This window comes from Mesitornis unicolor, unplaced genomic scaffold (assembly GCF_000695765.1).
Source record: "Mesitornis unicolor isolate BGI_N332 unplaced genomic scaffold, ASM69576v1 scaffold3395, whole genome shotgun sequence".
Lineage (NCBI taxonomy): Eukaryota > Metazoa > Chordata > Aves > Mesitornithiformes > Mesitornithidae > Mesitornis > Mesitornis unicolor.
This window is the reverse complement of record NW_010184644.1, coordinates 1,055-18,760: the sequence shown is the minus strand read 5'-3', so window position 1 is coordinate 18,760 and position 17,706 is coordinate 1,055. Positions and strand designations below refer to the sequence as shown.

General features: G+C 42.6%; 1 protein-coding gene across 1 annotated transcript; it reads left to right on the top strand.

Moving 5' to 3' along the window:
• Positions 1–11,121: 11,121 nt before the first annotated feature.
• Positions 11,122–16,516, top strand: RSPH3 (radial spoke 3 homolog (Chlamydomonas); the record flags this gene model as incomplete). Its single annotated transcript, XM_010184518.1, is given in 5 exon segments — positions 11,122–11,267; positions 11,822–12,025; positions 13,037–13,199; positions 14,301–14,387; positions 16,405–16,516. Coding segments are annotated over 5 exon segments (712 nt in total), but the record flags the coding sequence as incomplete, so codon positions are not given.
• Positions 16,517–17,706: the final 1,190 nt, after the last annotated feature.

Genomic DNA, 17,706 nt, shown 5'->3' with positions numbered 1-17,706 from the left:
AATGATCACATTGAAACATCAGTTGAAATCGAAAGATAGTTTAATATCTCACTTGAAAACCAAGAAGAATAGCAAAGCTGAGTACAGCTTTTCTGTGTGACTACTGGGACTTCTAAAGCATCACTGTATTATCAGTATATTATCTGTCTTCCTTCACACACTCCTGAACTTCCACACAAAGTTTGCATGACAACACCCAAACCCTTTTTCCCTCCACTGCTGGCTGATACAAGCAGCTGCTGTTTTGGAAGCAGTAACATTTCAAGGCTGTGCTGCACTCAGTGGATGAAGTCTTCTTCTGAATGTTCCAGAAAATAATGAAAAAGTTTTTGTTATGAAGAGAGAGCAGTAAAGGAGGAGGAGGAGAGCTAACACAATGGAAGAGAGAGTTTCTCTGCACCAGAGTTTCTGACACAACAAATTCCCATCAATATTTGTTTCAAACAACTGGTAACAGTGAGATGAAAAGGCAACTTGCACTCACTGGGGAAATCAAGTCCCATCTTGTATTGGGTTTTCTGTGAGGGGGTTTTTGGTTGTGACTTTGGTAACGGGGCAAGGGCTATGGAGATGGCCCTTTAAGAAGCTACCTGAAAAGCTCCCCTTTTGCCTTTGTCAGACCCACCTCCGACCAGGGCCAAGCCAATCAGCGCCCCTGTGAATTAATGTATTTAAGGGGGGGTGCAGGGCACGCTTCTCTTTCTCTCTGGCACTGGCTCTGACCAGCACGGCCCCAGGTGTGGGTGGCGCGGCCCCCGCCTTGCCTGGCTGGGCTGGACCGGCCCCAACCACAACTTAAGCTTAAGCCCCACTCCAGTTTAATCCTGAAAAAAAAGAGAGAGAGCCGGGATCTCCATAACCATCAGAAGAGACCTGCAGTGGAGAAAAAGAGTGAGGCCCAAGGAGAACTTCGAAAAACACCAAGATTGCTTTGAAGGAAAGAAAGGACAGGGAGGAGGAAGAGGACGCAGAACCCAGGTTTCCCCTTAGCTAACCCATGGCGAGAGCCGCGTCGACTGGTTGTGTGTGAGGGAACTGTGACCATGGGCAGACCCAGATTGGAGTTTTGTGGACTTGGGCTGAAGCAGTTTTGTGTGTGAGAGAAACTGCATCTGTGGGCAGACCCATATTGGACTTTGGAGGACTTTTTCCTCTATTGAAAGGGGGCCACGTGGAAGCAGAGAGAGAGACACTGGGCTGAGGTTTTTTTCCCCTACTCCTAAGAAAGCCCGTGATGAAGACCGTTGAGCCCGGGAAGAAGGGAGGGGTGGAGGGAAGGTGTTTTGATTTTAAGATCTGGTTGTATCTCCCATTGTTCTACTCTGATGTTGGTAAGTAATTAAAATTGTTTTGTTTTTTATTCCTTATGATGAGTCTGTCTTTTGCCTGTGACCTGTTTAAGTGGTGACAAGCCCTCCCAGTCCTTATTTTGACCAGCCCTTTTTTGGGGCATCATGGTGCTCAGTTGCACTGGGCCTAAACCATGACACATCTCTTCATGAGATGAGAAGATTTTCAGGTCACTGTGATCTTGTGTATTTGCATGTGGAGAAAACACAAGCTCTGGCTGCCTGAAGGGTTTGAAGTTTGCTGTCACTTATGAAGATACGACTGTCACTTCTGGTTCTAAGTTATGGCTGCATAAACTCAATATATTCACCTGAAGTGCTGAAGGCAATGAGATTAGCTGCAGTGCAATATGTTAGGCACACTATTGCAAGCTTAGGATCTGTATGTGTAAACCTATGGTAATTTGATTTGCATATGCTTCTGAGTGAAAGCCTGGGTTCTTGACATCTCAGTAAGGTGCTGCTTTCAGCACTCTCAGGACCTAGCAGGGCTGAAGAAACATCTCAGCTTTTTTCATGAGAAAACAAGAAGGACTGTTTTTATCCATATAAATGTGTTTTCACGGTGAAAGTAAACTCACTGTCCGTGTTGTCCAGTTGTGCCTGGTTTGGCCACAGCAAGAGCTGTCAGACCATCCCCACACCTTAATGCCAGCCAGGGATTATGGAGTGGTGTTAAGTCACAGCCTGCCCATGCTTCCAGCTCATATCTGCTCGCTTATCTATCCTGTTCACTGGACTACTCATAGTACCACAGGTGTGCTGCTTACAGGAACAAATGGCTTAATAAAGAGACAAGCAAATAAGGACAGTCCAATATTTCCTCATTTACAGCTATGGTGTTGCTTTACCACTTTGTAAACAAAGAGGTGAAAGATGCTTAAAAATGCCTGGGCACAACATGTGGGAGGACAAGCACAGAAACCTCGCTGCAGGGTGGAAGAGCTTAATGAAGGGCACCACATGTTGGCCACTATACGCACCATGGAGTTGCACCACTCTAACACACCAGCCTGCCTGAACGACACAAGCTCTGCTATAACAAACTCCTAATTCTCTTCTGGACTGATACCTTCTGGCAGTTTCAAACTGGGTGTCTTGACTAAGTTACTACAGGGATGAATTTAGTTGTTTAGCTGAAGAGGGGTTGTCAACAGTCTTCCCATATCTTCATTGTTTTTTGTCCTCCCTCTGTCACTTGGCTGCAGAATAAAGAACTCCAGCGTGAAAGAGCCATCGTGCTGCTCCCCTTGCTGAGAGAGGCTCAGATGCTGACCAAATAACTTAGAATGTTTTGAATCACAGAAACCGGGGCAGCAGCTGACTACAGTGACAGCACAGAAGCACAACAAATTTGGGAACCTCTGCAGAAGACAAAAGGGACAGTACCAGACTCAAAAAAAACAATGCTCTTAGTTTAGTTCATGATTTTTTCCTGTTATTTCCCTATGGTAATCACATGACCCTGATCATTGCTGTGTATATATGAGTACTCTACAGTCTCCATGATCCAACTGAGAGGTAGGGAAGCCTTATTTGCCACATTTTACTGATGGACAATAAAGGCACAGTGAATCTCAGCATTTTTTATAAGGTCACTTGGGAAGACTGTGTCAGAGAAGATCAAATCTAGGTTCTTGCCGTCCCTTCTTGTACTTCACCCACTAGCCCATCACTCCCTGGTGGTTTGTCAACATTTTATATTTTAATTTCACAAATACTCCCACTCTAATGTTTCATTCTAATGCTTTTTTAATGCTGTCCTACTTTTCTGTCTTTCAGTTTGACTAATTTCAGAAAGAAATACAGAAAACTGATGCCAAGGAAACCTATAAATCACTTTATATAATTCGTAACACTACTGAAAAATCTGTTTGGGATTTATGTCACTGCAAATGAAATATGCCATTTGCAAGCTGCCTTTTATAATTTATTAAGCAAGTTAAAAATGTTCTTTAAAACAAGCTTTGTCAGCTTGTCATCTGCTGGAGCGGAAGAAATAGTTTGCTGACAGATCAGAGAAATTGGATTTTTATGGTGTCCCATCCATTTCAAAGGGCTTTCTTTTCTCTGACAGGGTTGACACAGGATGTCGCTTCAAAAGCATCACACGTGCTCCAGAGGACCATCTCTATTTTTAATTCATACAACTATCCATCATACATTTTCCTCACGTTAGTTGAGCACCTTACGTTTCAATGCCTTCATAGGAAGAAATAAGTATTCACACACACACACACACACACACACACACACACACACACACACAAAGTTAAATATTTAGGGCTGATGTGATGCACATTTAAGAAGTTTTAAATGGAGCATTTGTGTCACAAACTCTGCTTTGGGCCATCGCTTGCAGCTGGTTGTTGAACAGTGCCACTGGGGAAACCTGGTGGCTGGGGTGTGTGTGGCAGTCCCAAAAGAAGGCCAAATCCTGGCCCCAAATCCCAGTGAAGTGATGATAAGGGTCTGCTGGGCTTCACCAAGATTTAACAGGGGATCTGAATGAAAATGTCTGAGCAGCCTCTCAGTTTTAAGACTTTCTTACACGAGCCAAACCATCAGGAAGGTGCCTAGAGGGCAGACTACCGTAAGGGCTGTCCCAGTATTTTGGGGTAAAACACTAGAAAAGTCTTCAGTGTGTGTCAGCTTGAACATACAGTTACATATGTTTCTAATGTGAAAAAGACGAGGAATGTGTATATAAAAATCTGTTTCACAGCTTGTGGCACTGCAAGTTCTGCTTGCACGCTGGCTGGAAATATTATCAAGCCAACATCTTCTTGACTAATGATTTCATGCACCAAGAGAAAAAAAAGAGAATATAAATATAGCACTCTGTTATTTTCAGTTTAGCTAAATCACTCATTTGAAAGAACAGAAAGCCCAAACTACCTCTGAGAGACGAGAAAGCACCATCAACAAGCTCTATACAACTCTGGAAACTGAGAGGTTGGACTGTTGCCACAGCTGATGTGATAGCCAATCTCTCACAAAGCCATGGGAAATAAAATTACATAGAGACATTCCTTTGCAGGTGGCAAATGTCCTTATCATGCTCATATGTTAGTGTGATTGAGAAGAAAAAAAATATATATTCTATCAATGCTGTGAGGCAAATACAGTTCATTGCATTTTCCAGAATTTTCAAGGGCTTTTTTAGATTTCCTCCAAAAATAATAATGATAAATTATAGTGGATGTGCTTGTTATTTTCTTTATTATTATAATAATTTTCTTTATTATTTTTATAATTTCTCTTGTTCTCTTTTAAAGACAAAAAAGTCTTTAAATGTAACCACTAAATGGTTACTTCTATTTGCAATATGAATACCCACATGCATATGAGGGAGGCTGAATCCAGTGGAAGTTGTGGCTGGTGGTCACTGAGGTTCTGCAGAGGAAAGCTGTGATGACAGCAGTGAGAGCGGGAGCATGAAAAGTGACAGAGATGGGATAATGCCAGCATGGAGACTGCGGAAAAACAAGAAACTGCACTGCAGTGGTTCATGGTGGAGCCACCTTTCATGGGCTGGTCCAAAATCTCTCCATTTCCTCACTGGGTGAGAGAAGAGAAAGCTCAGGGTTGCAGGAGCCGAACACGGTGGAGCCTGAGAAGGCAGACGTGGAAAGATGATGTGTGTCCTTGCTCTGCTTGGGTCTCCCTGTATGTGTCTGCTCAGTTGTGCTCTGTGGCTGGGGTAGAGTTTCTTGCAACACTGAAGCAGCACAGGAATTTTTCTCTGCTACACAGCAATGCACTGTAGGCAACTTGCTGGCCCTGATTTGTCTGCCTTTTCCTTCAGAAAATGCTGAGGTTTTTTGATAGAAAAAACCCCCCAATGAAATCACAAAGGGAATTTGAAACAATTGCCAGAGTGCAGAGGTGACAGAGTTATTATTGGTCAAGGGTTATCCATCCGTTTAAAGCCATGCCTTTGTCTGCAGTAAAATGAAGCTGTTAAAAAAAAAAAAGGATTGACCTACATTAAAAATAGCAACGTGAGATAGAATGTATTATGTGAAAGCTTTGTCCTTCAAAGATAACCAAGAGGTGCTGTCCAGCATTGTACGTCATGGAAACATGAATTTCTTAAAAGCTGCTGAAGTGGCATTTTAGTCATATGCAAGACTGCAAATTAAGTGTCTAAGAAAACAGTAAAACAATTACTGCGTTGCAAGAGTCTCAAGGATGAACAAGCAGTAGCTGCTGCTACTGGGTTTGTGCATTTTTTTTTCCTGTGGATGGAAAAAAACCCAAATCTCCTCCTTACAATAACTTCGCCTTTGTTGCAGGTGTCATTACAAGTGTCAAGTTGAAGCCATGAGCTGGAATAATCAGATCTCCTCTTTCAAAGGGACAGGCTAACAGCATCTCTGGCTTTTGTCAGACCAATCTCAAAACACTTTTGCTCAGAGAGTGCGAGGCTGCAAATGATGAAGTTGCCACGGACTGCGATCTTCCTTCAAGGCTGTTCTTTCCTTTTGCGTGAAAATGGAGCTTCTTGGAAAATATGAAAAACTCTTAGCCACATTTTTTCTACTGGGGTTGAAAAGGAATTTTCATAAATGTTTGTTTCAGGATTGACATTTGTCGTCTTTGTTTTCAACTTAACACAGAAGTTGATCAGGGAAAATCAGAAGTTAATTTTGTCCAGCGTTCAGAGCGACTGGGCCCCTCAGCAGTGCCTCATCTCCCCCTCTCTCTCCCAACACCCCTTTTTGGCCTATTTCTCCAAACCCTGAACTTTACAGAGCTCAAAAGCAGCTACTAAAATGTGTAAAACTGAGTCTAAATATTAAAAGGTGCCTTTTTATTAAGACAAATGGGGTAGTTAAAATGAAATTACTATGGTGGTTGTTCTCTTGCATCTGTAGCATTGAAGCTTTACTCACTCTAAAGCTATCTTGACGAGTGGAGACTGGCACACAGCCACCTTTACTTAATAAAGCAAACTTCTTTGAGGTTACTTTTTCAACTAGATACAGCACATACAGTGCTTCTAAATTTGAGGTCCACAGGACTCCAGACCATAATACCAACGTCTGGGTGCTGTCCAAACTTCTCTCAGTTGTTCCTTTAACTGCAGAGCTGGAAGGCTCAGAAGGTCTTTGCTGTGCATGTTGGTTTGCACACTGCCAAGATCCAGCTTGACCTGCACCTACAGTGAGGACTCTCTGGGGGACAAGCAGGGTGCAGGCTCACAGCCAGGAGGCAGTAGGGGAGGTGAGGTCCCTGCTGTCCTGTCCTCAGGAGGGCCAGGATGCTCCCAAGGCCCGTGGTATCAAGCTGGGATCATAGGTAGGAAAGAGACTCTAAGGGCCCTGTTTTCAGCTGCTCTAAGCATTTGCACTCAACATCTCTGAAAAAGGCATTTCTCTGGAAAAATATGATCCTCCAGCCAAGCTTTCAGGAGGAAAGTGTGCACAAAGTCACCAAAGAGGAGGTGACATAGCTGCTGTGTGACCTGCATTTTCAAAGTGTGGGTGCAATCAGGTCTAGTGACCCATTACCAGCAAGGGCTCATCCTTTGCAATTCAACAGCCTGCACTGTGGCTTAGTTGGATGAGAACTGTGCCCAAAATCTTTCCTTTCTCCACCTCAGTGGAGCTCCCGCTACCACTGATCACTTCTAAAGCCACTAAGTAGCCCAAACATGCCCATTCAACACGTATGACTTCATTTCGGGCCGAGAGCACATTCACCACAAGTTGCACCAGCTACCCGCAGGATGGAGGCTGCGAGATGCTCACGGTGCCAAACCTCCCCTAGGCCCTGATGCCCGCACAGCCTCTCCCATGCCTGGTCTCAGTTGGGATTCGCTCCCATAGGGGAAAAAATTCATTTTACTTTTCACAAGGCAGTTCTGCAGTTAGGGAGGAAGGGAGTCAGTGGGGGCAACAATGAGTAGAATAGGTGGGAAGGGAGAAGAGGAAGCCAATATTGGTGCTGAACTCTTTTTATCCTGTATTTTAACATGATTTTTGCTTCCAGAGCAATACTAATTCTGCAGTGGTAGAGGGGATTCATTCTCTGTCTTCCCCCTTTTTATCCAAGTCAGAGCGCTGCTGTTGATTAAAAGAGACTATGTGCCAGCTGAAAGCAGAGGACTATCTGTCCCTACTGCCATGCATGGAGTCAAGGTACACTCCTTTAATAATTTCATCTACCCTTTCAAATAAAGCAAGTAAAAAAAAAGAGTGCATTTACTACTGTAAGGGCTCTTAAAGGCTGGTTCAGCTAAGGCTTGTTAATAAAAAAAAACCCAACATGAAATTATGTGATAGGCTACGGCCAGGTCTCCTTTCTGCTAAATTATGTCTTAGCAGAAACAGCATCAAGGAAGGAAGGAGCCCATGGGAATTTTCTCACATAATTCAACCTTACAACTCTCCTGAGAACATCAACAGCTTCCGTTCCCATCTGTTTAGCTCATCCTCACGCCTTAAGGCTCTTCTTCATTTGCCAAAAAGTCATCCAGAGATATCACATACACATCCTATTTTTGCAGCACTCGCAGCAAAATTGATATGCTGCTAAGAAAACCCAACAAGATATTATGATTTTTTTTCTCAACTATAATTTTTTTTCTCTTTCTGCACACATTCCTTTATAGGTGGTAAATTCTTCAGTGCAGGGACTGGCTCATTCAGGACCTTCTGTTCTGCTCTTCACTTTGACAGTATTTAATGAATAATGGCATGCCTGTGTTACAGCTGCAGTGGGAATCAACACTGAATTCCTCAGCTCCAGTGCAGTCATACAGAAAATGCTATGCTGTCATTTCACACAGAACACGCTAATTGTATTTTATACAACTTTCAGTAGAACTTTACTAATTTTATCTGCAGTTGCTTTCGAGAGCAGCATTGGGAAAATGTGCTTCATCCAAATTAAAAAAGGAAATGTAATGACAGATACATTCTTTACATTAGTGTGGAAGAGGCCCCTGCAAGTCTTGCATCTCAGTACAAGTGTCACACAGAAAGACTGTCAGACTGTTCTCTGACTGCTCATTTTTCAGTGTTTGTAGCCACCAGTTATCTACTCGTGATGATGTGAATCAAGGAACTCACCGACACTTGTACATCCTCTCCCTGCTTGTTTTGCTGTATTTAACATGTTCTAGAGATCACTGGTATCATATTCTGCCAGCACCAGACTGGATGGTATTCACAGAATCCAGCACCCAGCTTGGCCAGCCATTCTCCCTTGACGTAATGCGCAGTCCCTGGGAAACGGGAGGCTCCTTCCCAGAGGCCAGCTCAGAGCAAGGACCAAACTGCAGAGGCTTGCAACCATCTCTCCTCCAGCTCCAGAATGGCCCCAACATTATTCTCCTTCACAATTGCCTCTTTTATTAAAGATAAATACTGACCAACCAACCAATTCACCCTCATTAATCTGCCTTGTGCCTCACGTCCAGCATTGAAGAGAATGAATGGATGCTCTGATGGCCAATCCTAGAGTGAGGGCATCCGCAGCCTTGTTTCATCACGTTTTCCAGGAAATGCAATGCAAGCCTTGGCCTATCCCCTCTCAGCGCCACAGATAGAACAATATTCCCTCCCAACCCCTTCGCATTGTGACGATGTGCATTAAAAACATGGAGGTGTCTAAAATCCATACTTGTGGGGACCATAAAAATACAAAGCATATACAAAGAAATGCATCTGAGAGGCAGTAACTGTGAGAATGGTTCTTGTTGATGTGCAGGCTGATTTGACTCTGCTCAGGCTGCAAAGGAAGAGAATCGCTTTGCATTTGTGGGCTTACAGCACCACAGCTGCATTTAAGTCCCCACGTAGGGCTTACAGATGCAGCTCTAATAAAAAGCAGCAGCTTTACTACAGTGAAATCTTTTTTTTTCTCCTTTCAATTTTCTTTCTTGAATCCTAATGATCATCCAACTGCAATTTGCTATTGCATCAATTATTTCTGCTCTCACTTTCCAAACAAAAATTTAATCCCTTCAAGTTTTCACCACAATAAACAATTTTGACCCAAACAAATCTTCACCTTAGTCTGTGAAGCTCTTCTTGTGAGCAAAAATCATTAAAGAAGTCCCACATTAAATCTGGAACATCAAACTTCCAATTTATATATAGAGCAAAGATATGAAAGGATCAGAGCCCTGCACAATGTGGATTAAATTACATACCTAGGAACTATTTAATAATGTTGGGTTTTTTCCCTGTACCTGCACGGCCTCCCTCAGTCTCTCCTCTTTCAGGCAATCTGCTTTTTTGCTTCAAAGGTATATGTGTTGCTTTCAAAATTCTGCATGCAGCACTGACACAGGGACAATTCGGTGTAGGGGCATTTCAGCTCTTTAATTAAAGTTTAACTATAAAGCAGCAACAGAGTTAGGGCAGTACTACAGATCCTCTGCCTTTGATGGCTGGCAGGAACCCACCGCGTTCCTCTCACCAGGACACAGACAGGATTCCCTCACATTTGAGGAGTAAAATATTAGAAGGTGCCCACTTATCTTTAAAACAACTCACTTTTATTAAATCTGACATCAAACGCACACCACCAAGCCATAGAACAGTCTCTGTGTGGAACACTAATGAGGTGAAGGACCAGACCTGAACAGCACTACATCAAGTCTGGTAACTGTTGCATGCATCAAGTGATTGTCTTTAAAAAAAAAATCTGTGACAATTTTGAAAGATTAAAAATCCTTGTACTTGTATGGAAGATTTTGCAAAGCCCATAGCTTTAGGGAGTCCTCCAGCAAACTTGCTTACGAGGAAGAGAAATAACAACGCATATTTTAAACATCAAGGACAACAGTGCAATATGGCTTCTAAGCTGTTAAGTCTTGGATCAAAATACCGGTAGATCCAAGGAAGATCTGAGTGTTCAGGATGTTGCATTGTACACAGGATCAGCTGAAGAGCTTGATTAAATTTTTTGGAAGAAACCTCCCTCTGGTGGTTAAAGAGGGAACACAACCTTTTTCTAACCATCTGTTGACTCAGCCAGCCATACTAGAGTAGACTGTTCAAGTCTTACTAAAAAAATATTCTTTATAAAATTCAGACGAGGTGAGGGAAGCCTGGTACACTGTGTCCATTCCCTACTGGCTACCTGTAATTTGGAATACAAACACCCCTCCCCCCCAAAAAAAAGAAACAAAACCATCAGATTTAAATGTCCCCTCCCTATTCAACTGCTCTGAGTTCTAGCAGAAGGCCAAACGCAGTATTTTGAGTTATGCCATCCAGTTATGCCATAGCAAAAGGCTATCAGATTGCTCAAGCATGACTTCCCCATGGTGAATCCATATTGACTACTCCTGATAACCCTCTTTTTCTTGACATGCTTTGAGATGGCACCAAGAACAAGCTGTTTGTTCCATTACCTTTCCAAGAATGGAGGTGAAGCTGATGGGTCTGTATTACCTGGGTCCTCCTTCTTGCTCTTTTTGAAGGCTGAAGTGACATTGGCTTACCTCCAGTCCTCAGGTACCTCTCCTGTTCTCCAGGACTTTTCAAAGATGATGAAGAGTGGCCTAGCAATGACCTCCACCAGCTCCCTCAGTACTCATGGGTGCATCCCATTGGGGCCCATGGATCTCTAGATGTCTATAGAAGTAGAGGTGTCTGTTTTGGGGTTGTTTTTACATTTTTTATAAACTTTATAGGAGACATTTCATTGCACTCTTTGGTTGTAATTCACCCTGTAGAGTCATCAAAAATAGTTGAGAGTTAAAATAAAAGGAATCCAACTTTCAGCATTCATTTTGTGCTTTTATTTCTAGAACTGTATTTGGAAGAGATTAGTGACCTGGTAGTAGAGATTGATACAGAGTGTCAACCAGATGCATTTTTGGACAGACCACCCATTCCACTTTTCATACCAGCCAAAACGGGAAAGGATGTGGCTACGCAAATAGAAGAAGGAGAGGTATGAAGTGAAGTCAGGTCAACAAGTGCTGTCAAAACATGTCTCCCACACAAAACACATTTCTGATGCAAAATTGAGGCAGAAACAGAAAGGAACTTATCCTCACAGAACATGTTAAAAAAAAAAAAAGTCTCCAATGTCTGCTGTGAGGTTAAGTACAAAATTAAGAAAGTTGCTTCTCCATAAGCACTGGTTCTGCTTCTTTCAGCTGGGAACTACAGTGCTTAGAAACACTCTCCCCATAGAAGGTGTCCAGCCTGAGAAAGGGTTGGAAACACAGACATAGAGTCCAGGTGAGTGCTCTGCTTCTCCCTGGCTGCCCCTGCAGGGGCTGTGGTAAGGTGTGTGTTGTTTCACTCCAGCCCACACATCCTTTATCCCCCCAGCTGCATTCGTGCTTCTTGCCGTAGGTGACACTGCCTCCCCTACCTGCACTTTTGAGGCCTGCCTTCAGCACAAGGACTTTGTTCATCCTCCTTTTCTTGCTGCCAAAGTGTTGAAAGTGATTATGATCAAGGGTCATTTATTTCTGTTTCCTTGACTCCCATCCTCAGTTGTTTGACTTTGATGTTGAAGTCAAGCCCATTGTGGAAGTGTTGATTGGGAGAATGATTGAGCAATCTTTGCTGGAAGTCATGAAGGAAGAAGAGCTGGCACGGCTGTGGGCACATCAGCGTGCCTATGCAGAGCTGCGTAATGCAGGGCTTGCTGTAGTACAGCTCCTGGAAGAGTAGGACAGGCGATACAGAGAGGAGAAGGTAGGACTTAATAAGAGCAAAACAAGACAGTCTGAATGCTCACCAGAAGAGAGAAAATCATATCCGGTACTGAAAGAGAAGCTGTGAAATAAGCTGGATGTACCCAAAAGGGTACTGTCAAGTTGGATGTTCTTCAAAGCATTTTAGTGCCATATGGCTGCACTCTGTCATTTGCTCTCATGCATCAGCACCATGCTGTTGTGTTTATTTGGAGCAGTCAAGCTCCAGTGACCTGGTGTACTCAGACACCTGATCAAGAGGCCAAAACCAACAGCATTTTCCTCTGTACCTGGTGCAGCTGTTACTCAGGCCTTTTCATTATAGTAACTGCTAAATGAGTAGGCAACACTCAATGCATGCACTGCTGTATGTGCACACATACCTCTTAAAATCTCCAAGTATTAAGCTATGTTAGTACTATCTAGTAAATAGGAATAAACAGAAAAGGTAAGCCTTAATTTCTCACTATTCATCAGTCTTGTATAGTTGAGAGTTTTTACATTTTCGTGAACCAGTTTGAGTTCTATTATTTTCTTACACCAAATGGGATATAATATTGAAAAGATGAAAAGCACAGGAAATCCTGACCCAACTTCATCTAATTCCAAAGCCAATGATTAGCTTGATTTACAGTAAGACAGCAAAGTCATGAGATGTGTGTACTAAGGCATCAGAGACTGTTTTCATTTGGCCAGCTGTGAGGCCCTTATTTTACAGACTTGCCAAAATCCAAAAAGGTATACCAAAGAGGTATACTAGAGGTGTTTCCCTGTAGTCCCTGTGGTTTTTAGTAGTCCACAGATTTAGTACAAACTTGCTTTCAAGCATTCTTCATAGGAGGAGTTTTTGTGCAAGTTACAGGCTGCAAATACCAGAGAGAGACGGTAAGTATCTATACTTGTGATTATCTTTGCTATTTATGACTCTCACACTGTGATCGTTCTTCAAAGTTTAGATCAAAGTGTAACAGCTAAAGGCCTGAAAGTTTTATGTGCGCTATTGCCTTGACAGGAATATCGCAAACTCCAGCACAAGCAATTGCTGCAGAAACAGAAAGAGACCACAGAGAAAATTGCAGCTCGGGCATTCACTCATTGTTACTTGGCTGATCTCATTCCCTTGGTCTTCAGCAGTCTTCATGAGAGTGGATTTTTTAAAGACCCTATAGAAAGAAGTTTGTATTTATTATTCTATTTTAATACGTGAACTGAGTAATGTAAAAGACAAAACAAACATAAAACATAGTTTACTGTCCTACTATTTAGAATAATGCCATAAGACTTTATTCATCTACATTTGTGGCTGAAAATATAGTTTTCATATTTTTAATACAAACAAACATTATTGGTCATCTGTACAAGCAGCCAAGAATAAGCAAAAGCTGCTTTAGGATTGGAGCGAAATAAATGGGTGGTTAGGATTGGTAGAGCAGAAAAAGAGGAGAGATCCAAATTGAAGTAAATGTATTTTGACAGGACGGGCAAATAAATCTGTATGTCATTCTGAATCTTTTTAAATGATTATCAGAGCAAGAGAGAAATTGCCATTCTGAATCTTTTTTAATGATTATCAGAGCAAGGGAGAAATTAGTCCATTAGAGTTAGGCTCTGAAGATTATTTTGGAGTTGTACATCATTGACTTCTGAGCTTTTAGATTCAGCAGCATTTCTTAAGGGCTACCTTGCTGCACTCCACTTCCCCAGGCCCTGCACAGGTGCACAGACCACAGCTTGAGAATGGTTACACTGTCTCCAGAATGAGTCATGGGGCAAATGAAGAAACTGTGCGTACTTTGCAAACAGGGCAAGCTTTGAACCACAGTGTTGAAAGAGCATGATTTGAGAAGTACACGGGCAAGCAAGAGCTCTTTAGTCAGAGGGAACAAATGCTTTCAGCAGACCAGAAGACAGATGTCTTTGGAAAGCAAGGCGGGAAATGTTATTCTCCTGACTTATTCTAGTGAGATGAAAATAGCTATCCTGAACGTTACTGCGTATCTCATCTGTGCTGGCCCTTCAAGGGTGCCAGACCCCTTTGAAAATCACTGCAGTTGAGAGGACTCTGGTCTGGGTTCATAACGATGAGGAGCCTCAGTAAGAGAGGCAAGAGATGAGAAACCTGAGAGATCTCATCTGGCTTTTGCAAAGCAAATGTCTTTTGGCAAGGATGTTCATCTTTTAATGGTTGTACCAAATGAAAAACAGCCCCAAGATCCTGTCGCTCATCCTTAATAAAAAGGCATTTTTCTTTCTTTCTTCCTGCTAAATTCTTACAGATATTGAGACAGAATTCCTTCCGTGGCTGATGACAGAAGTGGAAGAAACACTAGAGGTGAAGGTTCTGGGAAGGACAATGCTTGACTGTAAGTTACCAAATCCTGGAATGTAATCTGGGCTGTTTGATGTTCTTGATTGGTTTTTTTTTCCCAGTCAGAACAAAGATCAGATTTACAGGATCACTGTGAGTCAAGGTAGGAGGTGTCATTTTAGCAAGAACTGCAAGTACCCATGGCTTTTTATGTTGTTTTTGGTTTGGTTTGGTTTTTTACTGTATTAAAACCTTTTTAATGTTGGAAAGCTACTACTACATACATCTAGGTAATTGATTTTAAGCTGAAAAAAGAAGTGTTAGTCATGCTGCACTGTCCTCTCTCTGGTAGCTTTATACTGTTTGAGATATGTTGATGATGGGAGATGCAGTACATTGGGCAGAAGCAGAATGGTTAAAGAACACCAATTATTTTCTCTGCCATAAAACTTTTTTTCTCATGTGTTACACAGCCATCATTGCTGTGCTATTCTCTGTAGTGTGCCTGATTGTGCCAGTGGGAACAGAAAAGCCCATCCTATCTACAGCCACATGTATACCACAAAAGTCTCTTAACTCATTTGTGTAAGCTCCCTGAGCTATGGAGTCATATGTTCATCGTACATGAAAGGAGAAGAGAAGGATGATCATAGGCCATGGTTGACTAAGAACTCCGGTGACCAACACTTTTCATCAAAACAAGGGCTTACGTCCTCAGCAGTCAATAATCATGTTCTAGCTTTTGGAATAGATTAAAATATTGGTCATCTTTTGGGCTAGTTCAAGCTAAGTATTCGGGTTCCTTTATTCAGTCTTCAGAGTCTGTTGTTGAAATACCTGAACAATGTAAACTCTGTCTTCTGTAGAAACAAAAAATTATGATGAACGTCCATCCACGGTGGTGGTCCTAGATCAAACCACTTTTTATACTTGTGTTACATCTTTCATTCATATGGTTTTCCTCCCGCTGTGATTTTGGGTTTTAATTACAATCGTGTTGCTACAGGATACACTATCGATGAGCATGTCTATCATACTCCTGTTAAATCTGTTTAATTTTCTAACCAGATATTGTGGTCTTGCACCAGTTCTAAGATACACAGAGCAGCTGGAGCAGGCCACTAATACCAGCAGCCCTTGTTTTGTTGTGTACTCTCTGTATTTCCTGACTTATACCCAATCACCCACTGTTGAGTAAACACCATTTCTGCAAAAGGAACTGCAAATTAGATTCTCTAAGTTTTATAGAGATAGGCACAGCTTCAGTTGAGATAGTTTGTGGCTCCCCATCTTATGCAGAAGCATTGAAGAAATCTCTAAAGATCCATTTTTAACCTATTTGAATGAAGATGCTACTTAAAGAATTTATTTTGTCACCGTCCAATAAAAGAGCTGTGAAATACAAGGGAAGCACCCACAGTGTAAGGTGGCTATATTGGTCCTCTCAGAGATTACCATTCCTTCTCTTACTTGCTAAAGTCAACCCATGAATTAACAATGAAGCTCTTTTTAGTACCTGTACATTATCCTATTTTCTGTGTTAAACCTCTCTCCCTTAATTCTTGGCCTCTATTTTTCATATTTAAATGATGTAAATGAAAGTGAGTGTGGATGGTTTTTGTTGCGTTCTTTGATTTAGAAGTGGTATAATGTTTACAAAAAAACACAGAGGCTAAACAGCAAAAATAATAAAGAATAGATGCAGCTCCTTTTTAGAAAGAGAAAATCTTTTGATGACTCCTGCAGTTCCAGTATTTCCCACTGTCAAAACCATCATGCTGTGTGCAACCTGGTTAGTCCTTGTTCCTGGTGGGGTTGACCCACTCTAGAAGTGAGGAAACAACTGTGAGGAAACCAATAAACAGTCCAGGTGAACCCTTTTAAATCACTCCTTTCAGTGTAAATGCTCATTTGGCTGGCATTAGGCTACAACAGCAGGGATTCTTTCATTTTTAGTGTTATTTCATGGGCTTTTTTCCCTGTTTAAGAAGTTATAGGTCGGTAATACAAAAAATAATCTCAAATTACAGTTTTTTCCTCCATGTTATTAATGGTGTCTTTCTCTGTTTCAGCCTTGATCTGTATAGTGGTTGAAAGATGCTTAGATGCATTTAGCAATATATCTCTGTCTGATCAGACAGAGGCACCTCCTGAAGAGGCGGGCCAACAGCTGCAGAAGCCCAGGTAGTGGGTAAGACAGACGCTGCTGACCAACCAGTTGCAGAGAAAGAAGAGACTGACGAACTTGTTGCAGAGAAAAAGCATTCACGTCACATCTTTCCTATAGAGAGAGGTAAATTCCTGACACCTTCCAAGGGAGCTTTTCCACATAAGCAACAGCTCCCCTGGTTATCACTGGATGTCCTAGCCCAGGATGGAGGGAAGGCAGGCTCTGCCTTTGAAGCCGCACAGGTACGAGTGGTCCAGTGAAAGGTCTGGACGTCCCTTTTGAGGCTATGAGACATGGAGCAGGTGTTTGTCTCTTCGGGTCATTCCTGACATCCCACTCTCAGGCTGGGGCCTGGCCTGCCATGGTAGCACATGTGGCAGATAACGCTCTGCAGCTGAAAGCTTCAGGAACAGCACTCTTTGCTCTGTTGCCTGCTGAGATGCTCCAGCATGGAGGCTGTCAGGGCAGAAGAGGCAAATGTGATAATAGTTTTCCTGTTAGTCGTTTCCCAACACTCTGCTGGATCCCAGGCCCACCCTGTCTGGGTCTGTCTCCTCCGCCTGCCCTGGGCAAGCGGGTGAGGGTGGCTGCCGGCATCCCCTCTGTATCGGCAACATCAAGCCCCATGATGGATTTCTATAGAATGAGCTTAATCCTCTGCTTCCCACTAAAACCATTTTGGTACAAGTCAGAAGATAGAATTTTATTACCATTTCATTTTTCAGGTTTTTCATTTTGACCTGAAGCTATGGAAAGTGTGTTTTTTGGTACCTTGCCAGGTTGCATCAGTAAGCCTGACACTGGTCTCCTGGTCACTCCCGCAGCTGTACCTTTAGGGAAGCCCGGTTCCTAAGCCTTTTTCCATCCAACCTAGGGAGATGCTGGCAAAAATATTACACCACTCGAAACGCATGGCTTAAAGAACAGCAGCCTTTGCTCTGTTGCCTGCTGAGATGCCCATGCAAGGCTGTCAGGGCCGAAGAGGCAAATGTGATAACAGTTTTCCTGTTAGTCATTTCCCAACACCCTGCTGGACCCTGAGCCCACCCTGGCTGGGTCTGCCCCCTCCTCCTGCCCTGGGTAAGCAGGTGAGGGTGACTGCCAGCATCCCCTCTGTATCGGCAATGTCAAGCCCCATGATGGATTTCTATAGAATGAGCCTAATCCTCTGCTTCCCACTAAAACCATTTTGGTACAAATCAGA